Source organism: Salvelinus alpinus, chromosome 29, assembly GCF_045679555.1.
Source record: "Salvelinus alpinus chromosome 29, SLU_Salpinus.1, whole genome shotgun sequence".
Taxonomy (NCBI): domain Eukaryota; kingdom Metazoa; phylum Chordata; class Actinopteri; order Salmoniformes; family Salmonidae; genus Salvelinus; species Salvelinus alpinus.
The window spans coordinates 24,677,053-24,691,791 of record NC_092114.1 but is presented as its reverse complement, the minus strand read 5'-3'; the positions used below and the strand labels follow the sequence as shown (position 1 = coordinate 24,691,791).

General features: G+C 41.9%; 1 protein-coding gene across 2 annotated transcripts in view; it reads left to right on the top strand.

Moving 5' to 3' along the window:
* Positions 1 to 14,739, top strand: part of LOC139559367 (CUB and sushi domain-containing protein 3-like) — a 700,638-nt gene that overhangs the window by 561,468 nt on the left and 124,431 nt on the right. For both annotated transcript variants that reach the window (XM_071375335.1, XM_071375334.1), the window contains exons 35-40: positions 4,059 to 4,183; positions 4,723 to 4,819; positions 6,044 to 6,148; positions 6,340 to 6,458; positions 7,182 to 7,251; positions 11,655 to 11,771. In XM_071375335.1, coding sequence (XP_071231436.1) covers positions 4,059 to 4,183; positions 4,723 to 4,819; positions 6,044 to 6,148; positions 6,340 to 6,458; positions 7,182 to 7,251; positions 11,655 to 11,771 — 633 coding nt within the window. The remainder of the gene's footprint in view (positions 1 to 4,058; positions 4,184 to 4,722; positions 4,820 to 6,043; positions 6,149 to 6,339; positions 6,459 to 7,181; positions 7,252 to 11,654; positions 11,772 to 14,739) is intronic.

Sequence of the window (14,739 nt, the reverse complement as noted above, 5' to 3'; positions counted from 1 at the left end):
AAAATACAGGATTAAGGGCAGAAAGAATCCTTGGCTTACTAAGGAACTTACAAAAATCATAAGGGAACGAAATGCTATGTGGGCTAAAGCAAGAGGGACTGGTTTGGCAGATGAATGGAAGGCTTTTAAACATCTTCAAAATATGGGTGTGGCTATGATCTGTAAATTGAAAGCAGACCACTACCTGAAATCTACTTCACAAAATGTAAATAATCCATCCAAATTTTGGCAAGAAGTGAAGGGTTTGGAGTGCAGAAAAGATACACAGCTTCCCAAACAATTGTTGGTCGATACACAGATTGTAACTGAGAGAATCTCCATTCTGAAAGCCTTGAATACGCATTTTTTAGATGCAGGCAGTTTATTTGAAAAGGTCAAAGGTATAACACTCTGTTTCAGAAGTGTGTAAAGCCCTGAAAGAAATGTATTTTAAAAAAATGCCCTGGCCCTGATGAACTAGACCCCTGCCTCCTACACCTAGCTGCAGACATCATTGCTCCCCCTTAACATGTATTTTTAACCTCACGCTTGATGTTAAGGAAATCCCCAAGATATGGAAATCTACTTTTGTACTGCCTCTCCTGAAAGGTGGAGATCCTTCGCTACTTGACAACTATCGACCCATATCAAAATTGTCTGTACTGTCAAAGGTACTGGAGTCTACTTCCAAGGTCTAATTCCAAGAAAACAAGATCTTAAATGGAATGCAATCAGGTTTTAGGTCTGGCCACAGCACTGTTTCAGCAACATTGAAGGTTTTAAATGACATCCACTGTGCTCTTGATAAGAAGTTACATTGTGTGTCTGTATTTATTGATTTGTCGAAGGCTTTTGACACCGTGGACCATGCTGTGTTAGTGCAAAGGTTAAAATGTTGTGGAATTACTGGTCGTGCTCTAGATTGGTTTATAAATTACCTATCAAATCGTACACAATGTGTAATGGCGATGGTTGTAAATCCATAGAGTCCATAGAGGTGTGCTCAGGTGTTCCGCAAGGTTCTATTTTGGGCCCACTGTTGTTCATTTTGTATATCAACAACATTGGGGATCTGATTGAAACAGCGGATGTTCATTTTTATGCAGATGATACTGTTCTTTATTCAAGTGATAGTAGTTTATCTTTAGCTTTTGAAAATGCCCAAAGAGCATTTAACATCATACAACAGAATCTGTATGATTTAAAGCTGATTCTAAATTCGGGTAAAACAAAATGCATGGTATTTTCAAATGCCAGGCATGTTACAAATCATGTCATTGCTACATTGGCTGGACATACTATAGAGCAAGTTAAAGTGTACACATTTTTGGGTGTGTGGGTTGATGATAAACTGAGCTTCACTGTGCATGTAGAGAACTTGATAAGGAAGCTCAAGCTGAAAATAGGATTTTATTACCGGCATAAGGTTTTTCTTTTGAGGCCAGGAAGGAGCTGGTACGATGTATATTACTGTCGGTTTTAGATTTTAGTGATGTTATATATATGCAGGCCTCAACCACTACCCTGAGACCACTTGATTCTGTGTATCATGCAGCCCTCAGGTTCATTTCAAATCAGAAACGTCTAACACATCATTGTGATCGCTACAGCGCTGTTGGCTGGTCGTCATTGACCTTGCGTAGGCTTAAACACTGGTATACACTGATTTATAAGGCCATATTGGGTAAAATGCCATTTTATCTCTGTTCTTTTTTAGTCAGGTCAGTAAATAAATATCAATTACGGTCCCATTCTGATTTGCTTCTAACAGTACCAAAAATTAGAACAGGACATGGTAGAAATAGTTTTAGTTACTTAGCTCCGTGGTCCTGGAATTCCGTCATGAACATTTTAAAATGTGATGATCTAGTTTCGTTGGTGGAGTTTAAACACTTGATCGATGTACATATCATAGAAGAGTGTAAATTGTTTTTAGGCCAGCTGTTTTTAGTCAAGACGTTTGTGTTTTTAATGTACAATATTTTTGTTGTACTGTATGTGTGTTTTATAGTTTTGTTTAATGTTGTGTTAGTGTATGTAAGTTGTTTTGTCTGAAACTTTGTTCCCTCTGCTGCTATTGGACCAGGTCTCTCGTGGAAAAGAGATGTTATCTCAATGAGAAAAAACCTGTATAAATAAAGGTAAAATAAATAATAAAAATAGGCGTGCCTGGCCGTGCAGCCATGAGTGAACAGGGAGTACAGGAGGGCACTGAGCACGCACCCCTGAGGGGCCCCCGTGTTGAGGATCAGCGTGGTGAATGTGTTGTTACCTACCCTTACCGCCTGGGGCCGGCCCGTCAGGAAGTCCAGGATCCAGTTGCAGAGGGAGGTGTTTAGTCCCAGGGTTCTTAACTTAGTGATGAGCTTTAACTTCTTATGGCTGCAGGGGCAGTATTGAGTAGCTTGGATGAAAGGTGCATGACCTTCTGCCAATTTCCCCGTGTGCCCCCCCCAAAAAACAATTCTGGGGCTGCCTCTCGTGCACGCCTCCTCGAGCCAACTCCTTGTAGCGTCGCCGCTCTGCCTTAGCTGCCTCCAGCTCCTCTTTTGGACGACGATACTCTCCCGTCTGTGCCCAGGGTCCCTTGCCGTCCAGGATTTCCTCCCATGTCCAGGAGTCCATTACACCACACTGCTTGGTCCTTTGGTGGTGGGTAGTTCTGTCACGATGTTCGTCTGAGGAAGAAGGAGGAGACCAAAGCACAGCGTTGTACATGTTCATGATGTTTAATATAACCTGAACACTGAAACAAAAAAACTAAAATGGAACAAAACGGTTCTGTCAGGTATACACACAAAACAGAAAACAACTACCCACAAAACAAAGGTGGGAAAAGGCTACCTAAGTATGGTTCTCAATCAGAGATAACGATAGACAGCTGCCTCTGATTGAGAACCACACCCGGCCAAACACATAGAAATAGACAACATAGAACAAAAACATAGAATGCCCACGCCAACTCACGCCCTGACCAACCAAAATAGAGACATAAAAAGGATCTCTAAGGTCAGGGCGTGACAGTCTGCTTGAAACATGTTGGTATTACAGACTCAGACAAGGAGAGGTTGAAAATGTCAGTGAAGACACTTGCCAGTTGGTCAGCGCATGCTCGGAGTACACTTCCTGGTAATCCGTCTGGCCCTGCGGCCTTGTGAATGTTGACCTGTTTAAAGGTCTTACTCACATCGGTTGCAAAGAGCGTAATCACACAGTCGCCCAGAACAGCTGATGCTCTCATGCATGTTTCAGTGTTACTTGCCTCAAAGCGAGCAGAGAAGTTATTTATCTCGTCTGGTAGGCTCGTGTTGCTGGGCAGCTCTCGGCTGTGCTTCCCTTTGTAGTCTGTAATAGTTTGCCAGCCCTGCCACATCCGACAAGCATCCCTTTTTTTTCATTGTCCCTTTTTAAATAAAGTTTTATTTAATCACAGACACATGGTGGGATGGGATGTGTGTATAGGTATGAGGCCAATAAGTGCTGTGCTGATTGGTCAACGTGAGGTATTACATTATTTTAGACCTCTTTACTTTTTCTACAATCACTGTCTGTCACTGCAAAGAATGTCTTTATCGAAGATTTGATTAACCGTTCCTTGTCCAACATGCGTTCTCTCTATGTTAGACAATCAATCTTCTATTGACTGAGGCCTCACTGAATCTTCACTATATGTCAGACATCTATAGTGATATCTCTGTCTGTAGTGAGGTAACCAGGGCCCCTATTCAGAAAGTGTAACAGACTAGCAGTGCTCATCTAGGATGTCCTTCAGTTTCATGTATTTAACACAGTCTAGGAGAAGACATGCCTTGCTCCATTAGGCACAGCACAGCCACCTGGTTGTACTAGCTACATAATGATATCTGTATATTTAAAAGCCATCGGTGCGTCCAAAGCACAGACCCACGTATATGGTGGACATATTAGGACATACATGCTAGCTAGTCTGATGTAGCATGTCGTTTTCCTTGGATGTCTGATGTGCTTGTGCTAATGTATGGGACGTACTGTATTTTACCACAGGCACTTGTACGGTGTACTAACATACATCCCTCTGTGTTTTGACTTTGTCTCCTCAGTGCCGTGTGGAGGGACCCTGACGGCACGCAGGGGGACCATCCTGTCCCCGGGTTACCCCGAGCCCTATGACAACAATCAGAACTGCGTCTGGAAGGTTTCGGTGCCCGAGGGCGCTGGAATCCAAGTAAGAGGGCCTCTTCTGTTCTGTTTGAAGTCCCATGGACAAATATAGATGTTTGAGATTTAACAATATCGCCATGCAGTATGAGAAGTTCAAACTTTTAATAAAGGGAATGCTTAATAGCTTATTAATTATTTAAAGGGTAAATGTTTAATGTCGCCAGTAAGAGTGCTCTGTGTTTTGAACCTCAATTCTCGCCCCTATCTCTTTCCATTGAATATTATCTACAGTACGTTTTCAATGTGTTTTTTAAATTAAGTGACGACGAAGTGTATGTGTATTTCTGTATGGGAGTTTTCTTCCTCTGGCTGATACCCTTTTCACACTACTGAGCCAAGCCGAATCGAGCTGTACTGTGGTGGCCTGCTTACGCATCCGCCATAGTGGCTGGAACAGTGTTGGAAAGGATAATGTGAAAAGATAATATGCAAGCCAGTATAGTACTGTTTGGGATATAGTATGAATCAGGCATTAGTGAGTTAGCTCAGTTCGGGTCAGGTTGGTGAGGGAGTGTGAAAAGGGTCTGACTCCGAACTTCTCAGGTCCAGGTGGTGAGCTTTGCTTCCGAACACAACTGGGACTCTCTGGACTTCTATGACGGAGGTGACAACCACGCTCCTAGACTGGGCAGCTACTCAGGTAATCTACAGATCCTGTATAAAAATTTAAAAAACACTTCTGGTGCCTTCATTTATTTAGCATCACAAATGTGTTGTGATATCTGTTAATGTCATCCTGATTTGGTCATCAATTAGAGTTCCAGCTAGCTATATTCTATGACAAGAAAGTCCCTTTCTGAGATCCTTATAATAATTTACTGTGAAAAATAAGTTGTTTTCCCTCAAGAAATACACCTTCTTGCGTCCATGACCACGATCTCATAACACAAAATGTATCTCATAACACGAAAATCCCTTTCCGAGATCATTATAATAATTTACTGTAAAAAATAAGTTGTTTTCCCTCAAGAAATACACCTTCTTGCGTCCACGATCATGATCATATAATTCTACCAGTCGGAACACATGTGGTTCAATGTGTCCCTCCCTGACTGTATACTACAGATCATTTCCTGCCAGGCCTGTCAAGGGAGCTCCCTCCCGCTGATTTCTGTAGCCACATTGACAATAATACCATGGCTGATGAGCACATCGATAGGGCCCCAGCATCAGCCACGCTCCGGCCTTGTTGGCCTGTCTGTCACCGAGGCCCAACGGGTCAATGCTGGATCTATGGGGTAGAGAGTGGGAGGAGGACGTGGGGTGGACAGTAATGTGGAAGTTCAACTGGGTATGAGTCCCATGCTGAGGCCTGAAGGACAGGGCCACTCCACAATGTGGAGCTGTGAGCTGGTCCATACAGATCTGACCTGCCTCATCACCTATACAATCTATAGGAAGCTGCTGGAGGTTGGAATGTTAGAGAGGGAATGAGATCGATGTGAGGAGGACACGTAGGAGAACGGAATAGGGAGATGGACACAATATGCGTCATGTTTACAGCTGTCCAAGTGCTGTAGCTAGACTGTTTGTTCTCTTCATAGCTGTTCACTGTTATTTAAGTCTGTTATTAACCACTTGTTAGTGTCGCTAAATTGCACCTTACCAGTAGCTGAGAGGGTATCATCTGAATGGTATGAAACACAAGCAAAAGGTTGATTCACAAACCAACTACCCGGTGTTACTATGTTCCTGTTTTACATAAGCCTTTAATCACTAATTGATTGTCCCATCTTTTTTGTGGGGGGGGGGGGGGGGGGGGTTAGTATTTATGGCAGGACAACAAGCAGTAAGGGTGAAGTGAACCTTTAAAGAGCTTATTTTATAACATCTTGTCTCACTCTCGTTCTCTCTCTCTTTCAAGGCACCACCATCCCCCAGTTGCTCAACAGCACGTCCAACAACCTATACCTGAGTTTCAGTTCAGACATCAGTGTGTCTGCTGCAGGCTTCCACCTGGAGTACACAGGTATGGCTGTCACTAGATGGCTTTATCGTGTGTGTGTGTGTGTGTGTGTGTGTGTGTGTGTGTGTGTGTGTGTGTGTGTGTGTGTGTGTGTGTGTGTGTGTGTGTGTGTGTGTGTGTGTGTGTGTGTGTGTGTGTGTGTGTGTGTAAAACTGTGACAACAAGTCATATTTTCTCTTTCCCTCTCTCCTCAGCCATAGGTCTGGAGTCCTGTCCAGAGCCACAGACCCCCAACTATGGCATCAAGGTTGGAGAGCGCTACATGGTTGGAGACGTGGTGCTGTTCCAGTGTGAACAAGGCTACTCTCTGCAGGTAAGAGGCAATTCTTTCAATCTCAATTTTTTTCTCTATCTGGATCGATTTAATCTATTCTCTCCGTCTGTTCATCTTAGTAGGTATTTTGAAAGTTTTTCTCAGTGTTCTAAAGCATCTATGAATAAGGCATATGTAACATTACAACATAATACTGTATGTTTATAAATACTTACACCATGGCATTCTTCAAAACTTGTTTCAGATTGACTTCAGATTGAAGGGCATTCTAGAGCATTCATTATTTCCCTATAATGCACAGTATATTTGTATGGTAGAATTCAATGGCTATAGTTCTTACATGTTCTATGTTTGAGCTGCTTTTGAAAGGAAAAGTCTAATTGAAAACATTATTGGCATTGACATAATTCGATTTTCATAATAGCAAGCTAGGACTGATGGTTTGGTTAGCTAAACTAGCAAGTCTGTTTGTTTGGTTACCAAGGCAACTACTGTTGCTATCTAGTAAACTAGCTAGCTGGATGTTGAACACATTTCTACCTGCAAATGAATACATTTTTTGTGGAATTGTGTTAAATTATAGCCATGGTATAAAAGGCATAATCAACTCGGGGTGCGGTCTCTGGAAAATAATACAACTCCATGGGAGGTTATTTCCACTCCACTAGCGCGTTGTGGAACACACCTTCCACTTCGTTCATTATTTTCCAGAGAAGGCATAGCCCCTCATTGATTATCTCTTACATGTATTTTCTTCACCAGGGGAACGCCCATATAACCTGTATGCCAGGACCAGTCCGGAGATGGAACTACCCAGTACCACTGTGTCTTGGTATGTGGATAACCTTACTGTGACATTAGTACAGATGTAGGATCGTCATTTGATCACTCTTTTTTGCTGAGCAGGAAATACAAACAAACTTGTAGTGTATTTAAAAAGGCTTATAAAGTTTGTCATTTCCACTTTGAAATTAATTTCAGACTTTATTTGCACGAAACGAAAAATGTATCAACCCCTACAAAAATGTCCATTAATTATAGCCCACATAATAATTCACATGTCCTGTTGCTGCAGGATTATTTTCCTGCTGTAGAAAACTGACTCAAATGAAGATCCTACATCTGTATGTCTAAACATCTAGTAGAAAATAGAATAGAGTTCCTTTACTCTGTGACGTAAAGGTGTGACTGTCAATTAAGATTGTATAGAGCAGCGTTTTCCAAACTAGTGGTCATGAGAGAAGCTGAAAATGGGGTCGTTCAGAGAACAGGGGTTATGTCAGTAACCTCCTGTAGCCGGTAGATGTGGTTGTAATAAGCAGAGTGGTTTCTGTATTCTTCCTACAAATGTGGCTCTATCTTTTGAATGGTTTAAGCTACAAAATATTATGACTCCATCACTGAAAGATAAGACTCTCAGGAACACGCACAGTGCATTCGGAAAGTATTCAGACACCTTGACTTTTTCCACATTTTGTTACGTTACAACCTTATTCTAAAATGGATTAAATAAATAAAATCTTCATCAATCTACACACAATACCCCATAATGACTACGCAAAAACAGGTTCTGTATTCTTGCAAATTTATTACAAATAAAAAAGTGAAATACCTTATTTACATAAGTATTCAGACTCTTTGCTGTGAGACTTGAAATTGCGCTCAGGTGCATCCTGTTTCCATTGATCATCCTTAAGATGTTTCTACAACTTGATTGGAGTCCACCTGTGGTAAATTCAATTGATTGGACATGATTTGGAAAGGTACACACCTGTCAATATAAGGCCCCACAGTGCATGTCAGAGCAAAAAATAACCATGAGGTCGAAGGAATTGTCCACAAAGCTCCGAGACAGGATTGTGTCGAGGCACAGATCTGGGGAAGGGTACCCCAAAATGTCTGCAGCGATAAAGGTCCCCAAGAACACAGTGGCCTCCATAATTCTTAAATAGAAGAAGTTTGGAACCACCAAGACTACCTGGAGCTGGCCGCACCGCCAAACTGAGCAATCGGGGTAGAAGGGCCTTAATCAGGGAGGTGACTAAGAACCCGATGGTCATTCTGGCAGAGCTCCAGTGTCACGATCGTGTGGAAGAGATTCGGACCAAAACGCAGCATGAGGAAAATAAGCCATCTTCTTTTTATTATTTGAAGAAGGCAAAACGAAACAAAACACTTACAAACTACCAAAACAACAAACGATCGTGAAGCTAAATAACGTAGTGCACACACACAGGCTACAAACGTTCTACATAGACAATTCCCCACAACAAACTAAAGCCTATGGCTACCTTAAATATGGCTCCCAATCAGAGACAACAGAAACCAGCTGTCTCTAATTGGGAACCCATTCAGGCAACCATAGACTTTCCTAGACAACTACACACAACATAGACACAGCTAGACAACTATACTAAACATAAAGCCAACTACTCTAAATAAACCCCCTAAACCTTACAATCACCCTGGACACTACAAAACCCACATAAATACCCATGTCACACCCTGACCTAACTAAAATAATAAAGAAAACAAAGAATACTAAGGCCAGGGCGTGACATCCAGAGCTCCTTTGTGGAGATGGGAGAACCTTCCAGAAGGACAACCATCTCTACAGCATTTCACCAATCAGGCCTTTATGGTAGAGTTGCCAGCCGGAAGCCACTCCTCAGTAAAAGGCACATGACAGCCCGCTTGGAGTTTGCCTAATGGACTCTCAGACCATGAGAAACTAGATTCTCTGGTCTGATGAAACCAATATTGAACTATTTGGCCTGAATGCCAAGTGTCATGTCTGGAGTAAACCTGGCACTATCCCTATGGTGAAGCATGGTGGTGGCAGCATCATGCTGTGGGGATTTTTTTCAGTGGCAGGGACTGGGAGACTAGTCAGGATAGAGGGAAAGATGAACAGAGCAAAGTACAGAGAGATCCTTGATGAAAACCTGCTCCAGTGCGCTCAGGACCTCAGACTGGGGTGAAGGTTCACCTTCCAACAGGGCAACAACCCTAAGCACACAGCCAAGACAACGCAGGAGTGGCTTTGGGACAAGTCTCTGAATGTCCTTAAGTGGCCCAGCCAGGGCCCGGACTTGAACCCGGTCGAACATCTCTGGAGAGACCTGAAGATAGCTGTGCAGCGATGCTCCCCATCCAACCTGACAGAGCTTGAGAGGATCTGCAGAGAAGAATGGGAGAAACGTTCCAAATACAGATGTGCCAAGCTTGTAGCATCATACCCAAGAAGACTCGGCTGTATGTGCTGCCAAAGTGCTTCAACAAAGTACTGAGTAAAGGGTCTGAAGACTTATGTAAATGTAATATTGCAGTTTTCTTTTATTATCTGAATACTTTCCAAATGCACTGTATGTGTCTGTTTCCCTCTACAATGCTCACAAGCCTCATTAGACCAGGCACTAAATCAGACTGGGGGGAAAAGATCCTCACTAACCACATTTCCATCCACAGTTTTTATGCAAGTAAAGTTTTTAAAAATGTGGATATCAAAATGAGGTCTCGGGCCAAAAAGTTTTGGAGCCCCTAGTCTAGAGGCTCGGTACACAGTAGAGAAAGTACAACTTTGACATTTCCAGAGTTGGCTGTTGTCTCGGGGACAACTGTCATCTCAGGCCAGCTGTATATCCTGGGGGGGAAAAAATATTCACAGTTCACCTGCTTACAGACCTTTTTCATTACCTTTTTTAAGCATATTGCAAAAAAGTTTTTCAAATAAAACACATTGGTCAACGTACAGTAATTCACCTAGACATGATGAATTTGATTGATTTGTTCGGAAACAACGTGTACATTGCTTTGTAAACAAAAATAATGAGCCTGATCACTCCAGGGATGTGCATTGGGCTTTGGTATGCATATGAAACGGACACATTCTCTTTAGTCTCTTGCCAGTCATTGAATGAGCTGAATGAGCCTATTTCACCAAACAGAAAAAAATAAAATGTTCTGGGATCTCGGATCTCTGTCCTCACGCTCGATACAGTCTCTTCCTCTGAGCTGCTCTACTGTGAGGGGCGTGATGGATACGTTCTGTGACTGCTGCTTTTGATGTGCCAGAAGTTTACATCTGAGCCTCCCCACTGCCACTGATTTTGGAAGGCGATGCGGTACTAGAGGGTTTCCCTTGGGACCCTAGGCCTCAGTGTTAGGACCTCTAAAGTTCAACCGTCGACTTATCAAGGCCACGTTGTTTATCTCTCAGAAATCCCTGGTGCTTTGATGCCTTCACGTGTTCTGTTTGTCCCATTGGACTTCCCGTCCCCTCTCCACGTTCCAGCAACTTTGAAGGTGCAACTCTCACTAAAGAGTTCCGGCCACAAGTCCGAACGCCTCTTTATTCACAGTCGACTCAGCTCATCCATCATTTTTCAGGTCGGATAGGTTTCAACTGCTTTTGATATTGTTTCATCTTTTTTTCTTTTTTTATCTAACAGAATTACTTTTTTCTGACACACAACACTTGTAAGTGGTGAAGAAAAAAAATTCTGCCTGTGCAGACACATTTTCTGAAAGACCCCAATGAAGCGTTGTGCTTTTGTTCGTTGTTTTATAAAAGCTCTCACACCATTACGAAAGGTACGCAGCTCCTTTGTGCCTTTTAGCACACAGAAGGCTGTTCTTTTCACAGAATAAGATTTACCTCAGACTGGCTGAGCCACTGAGAGGGAAAGAGACTATGCTAATAGCACTACAAGGTGAGTTGATCTGTAGCGCTGATGCTAAAATAGACTTCAGAATGTTTGAAGGGCAGGCCCATTTAAAGGCCTGTCAATAATGTACTAATCTAGCGGTGGCCCCAATACCCATTCATACAGTCTAGAGATGTTTAACCCGAGATGAACCTTTCTGCTTTTAGGAGACTGTAGCTATAAATACAGATAAGAACATGGCATGGTGAAGTTTAAGATTTTTGTCTATGATTAATAAAGTAGTTATTCTACTCTATTGTACTGTACTGTACTTTACTGTACTGTACTCTACTCTACTCTACTCTACTCTACTCTACTCTACTCTACTCTACTCTACTCTACTGTACTGTACTCAACGTTGCTATACTGTATGCGGTTTTACTCTACTATACTGTACTATACTATACTGTACTGAACTTTACTATACAGTACTTTACGCTACTTTACTCTACTATACTGTACTCTACTGTACTCTGCTCTATTTTGCTCTTCTATCCTTTAGCCTGTCTAAATGTGATTGTCTCCACAGCCCAGTGTGGTGGCTCCATGACTGATGTCAGCGGTGTCATCCTGAGCCCTGGATTCCCTGGAAACTACCCCAGTGGATTAGACTGCACCTGGACTGTCAAACTACCCACCGGCTTTGGTATGGGAACCCACTGACAGTCATTGTGACAAAGCACACACACACACTGTCAAGCTACCTATCACTTTGGTACATTAATTCACTGCCATTGTGGCCAAGCCACTGTCACACACTGTCTTACAAAGAAGTGGATGTCTTGATATTATTTCAGTGAAAACCCAGCTTGTGGGGAAGTGGTCCTAGATGTAGCAGCAGTGTAGGGAAGTGTCAGACCCATGTTTGTCAGCTGTAGAGGTAATGATGCTTGATTTATAGGCCTAATGTGCAGAGACATGGAAAGTGTAACACCAACCGTGATGTAAAGTCAATCCACCAGTCAACCAGAAAGCAGCATCATTGTTTACCTATAGTAGGCTACATAAATAGTGTAGTCGACACTAATGCACTCTGGACCAGATGCGTTATCTCCTTGCAGGCGATATGCGCGTGTTAACTCAAGCTGCTGTTCCACAGCAAATCTCTCCACAGATTTCCAATGTATGATTTACTGTATGGCAGTGGCGGTCGATGCCGTTTAAGATGAGGGAGGATGCTTTTTTTTGATGAGCATGACCTTATTTCTATTACAGCATCTTGGATGACAGTCATTCATATTTCATTCACCCAGTTCAATGTAACATTGTAAGGTTTAGGTTACTACACGATACTCTAATTTTCCCTCTACCCATCATGAGGTTGCTACAACAGGTCGAATAATTTTGAGTAATCAAGGTGACAAACAGTGACACATTCAATAGCACCTTGCACACTTTTGCCTGTGTCTAGGTGATCTAGGGTGGAATCATTAGTCCAACAGTTGCATATTAGAGTTTCTATTGGACAAATTGAGGTATGTTTATCCCCGTTTCATTCCGTTTGCTTCCGTTTAAGAAATGTTTTTCAAATGAATCACACGCAAACACAGTTCACTTTTCTAGCAGCCACATACAAACAGCATGATCACTTTGCTCCTTGTATATATCATTCCTTTTCGCATCTATCTACGTGCTCTCTTCCTCTTACCTTTTCCCTTCGCTTGTGGACTTCAGTGCACAACACATCATCTGTCTGTGACCAGGTGAAAAAAACATATCATGACTGCTGACCACTAGACACAGCCTGCATCGTTTTCACCTCATAGTCAACATACTGTAGCTACTAGAACTAACGCGTTAGTAAACTCGCTACAATCATGCAGTACAATGTACAATCAGAAAGCAGTTTAGCAGGTACACCGGTGGGCCCCGGTGGCAATAAATTAATAAAACCAAAAGCGTACCTTGACTTAGAAGAGTTCCAGTGTTGGATAGCCATAGCCAGCTAGATAACATAGCATCCCTCTCTGTTTGAGCCGGGTGTTTGAGTAGCTGAAAGTGAAAGTTAAAAAAAAATACAAACAAATATAACTAGCTCTCTCTCTTTTGCTTCTCATTTATTTTGGAAGAAATTAATTAGTTCAAAACTCTTCAACTATTGTCTGTCTCTCTCGTTGAGTTAACTTCTCACCACATTTTATGCACTGCACTGCAGTGCTAGCTAGCTGTAGCTTATGCTTTCAGTACTAGATTCATTTTCTGATCTTTTGATTGGGTGGACAACATGTCAGTACATGGTGCAAGAGCCCTGATAGGTTGGAGGAAGTCCTCCAGAAGTTGTCATGATTACTGTGTAAGTCTTTGGAAGGGGGTGAGACCCAAGAGCCTTCTAGGTTTTGTGTTGAAGTCAATGTACCCAGAGGAGAACAGAAGTTAGCTGTCCTCTGGCTTCACCATGGTGCTGTTGAGGCTACTATAGACCTTCATTGGAAAACAGTGTGTTTTAATCAATTATTTGGTGACATTAATATATTTAGTATAGTTTTCACAATTTTGTATTTTTATGAAATTCACTGAGGAGGATAGTCCTCCCCTATCTCCTCTGAAGAGCCTCCACTGCTGTATGCATATGTTTGAGTTACAGTATATGCATGTTTCGACAGCAAGTCATTTTAGCCTGGTTGAATGGATTCAAACGCATGGTGAAATATAAAATGTGTGATTCAATAATCCATGCTTTCTGGGAATGCTATAAAGTCCAAAAGTTATGGGCGGAGCTAGAAAGTTGGTTGTCAGAAGTATTACAATGTAAACTTACTTTTAATCCATCTGTCTGCATATTTCAAGACATGGCATATGTGGGTGTACTGACATACCCAATGGGCTGGACAATTATTTTCTCATCACTCATCTTGAAAAAAACGTATATTTAAAACTTGGAATTCAATTAATCCGCCATCATTAACACTATGGAAAAATCAAATTATTTATTCTTTAAATATTGAAATAGCATGGGCGACCGAGAAAAACAAATTGGCACAATTTAAGGCCATGTGTCAAACAATAATGCAGGGACTAGGGATGGAGGTGGAAGCAAGCGGGTCTGGGCAGATTAAATGTAGTGGATGTTTGTGTGCGTATGTAAATCAAATCAAATCAAATTTTATTTGTCACATACACATGGTTAGCAGATGTTAATGCGAGTGTAGCGAAATGCTTGTGCTTCTAGTTCCGACAATGCAGTAATAACCAGCAAGTAATCTAACCTAACAATTCCACAACTACTACCTTATACACACAAGTGTAAGGGGATAAAGAATATGTACATAAAGATATATGAATGAGTGATGGTACAGAACGGCATAGGCAAGATGCAGTAGATGGTATAGAGTTGTTGCTGTTGTTCAATAAGCTGTTGTTCATATGTGTATGTTTGTATTTGGTGTAAAAATATATCTTTTTTTATACTGTATATATAAAAAAGGAATATAACATGTGTCTGGTGTTCCTGGAATTCAGACAACAGCATTATATACGTGGGAGGTAGCCTAGTGGTTAGGTTGCAAGATTGGATCCCTGTATATGTCGTTCTGCCCCTGAACAAGGCAGTTAACCCACTGTTCCTAGGCTGTCATTGTAAATAAGAATTTGTTCTTAACTGACTTGCCTAGTTA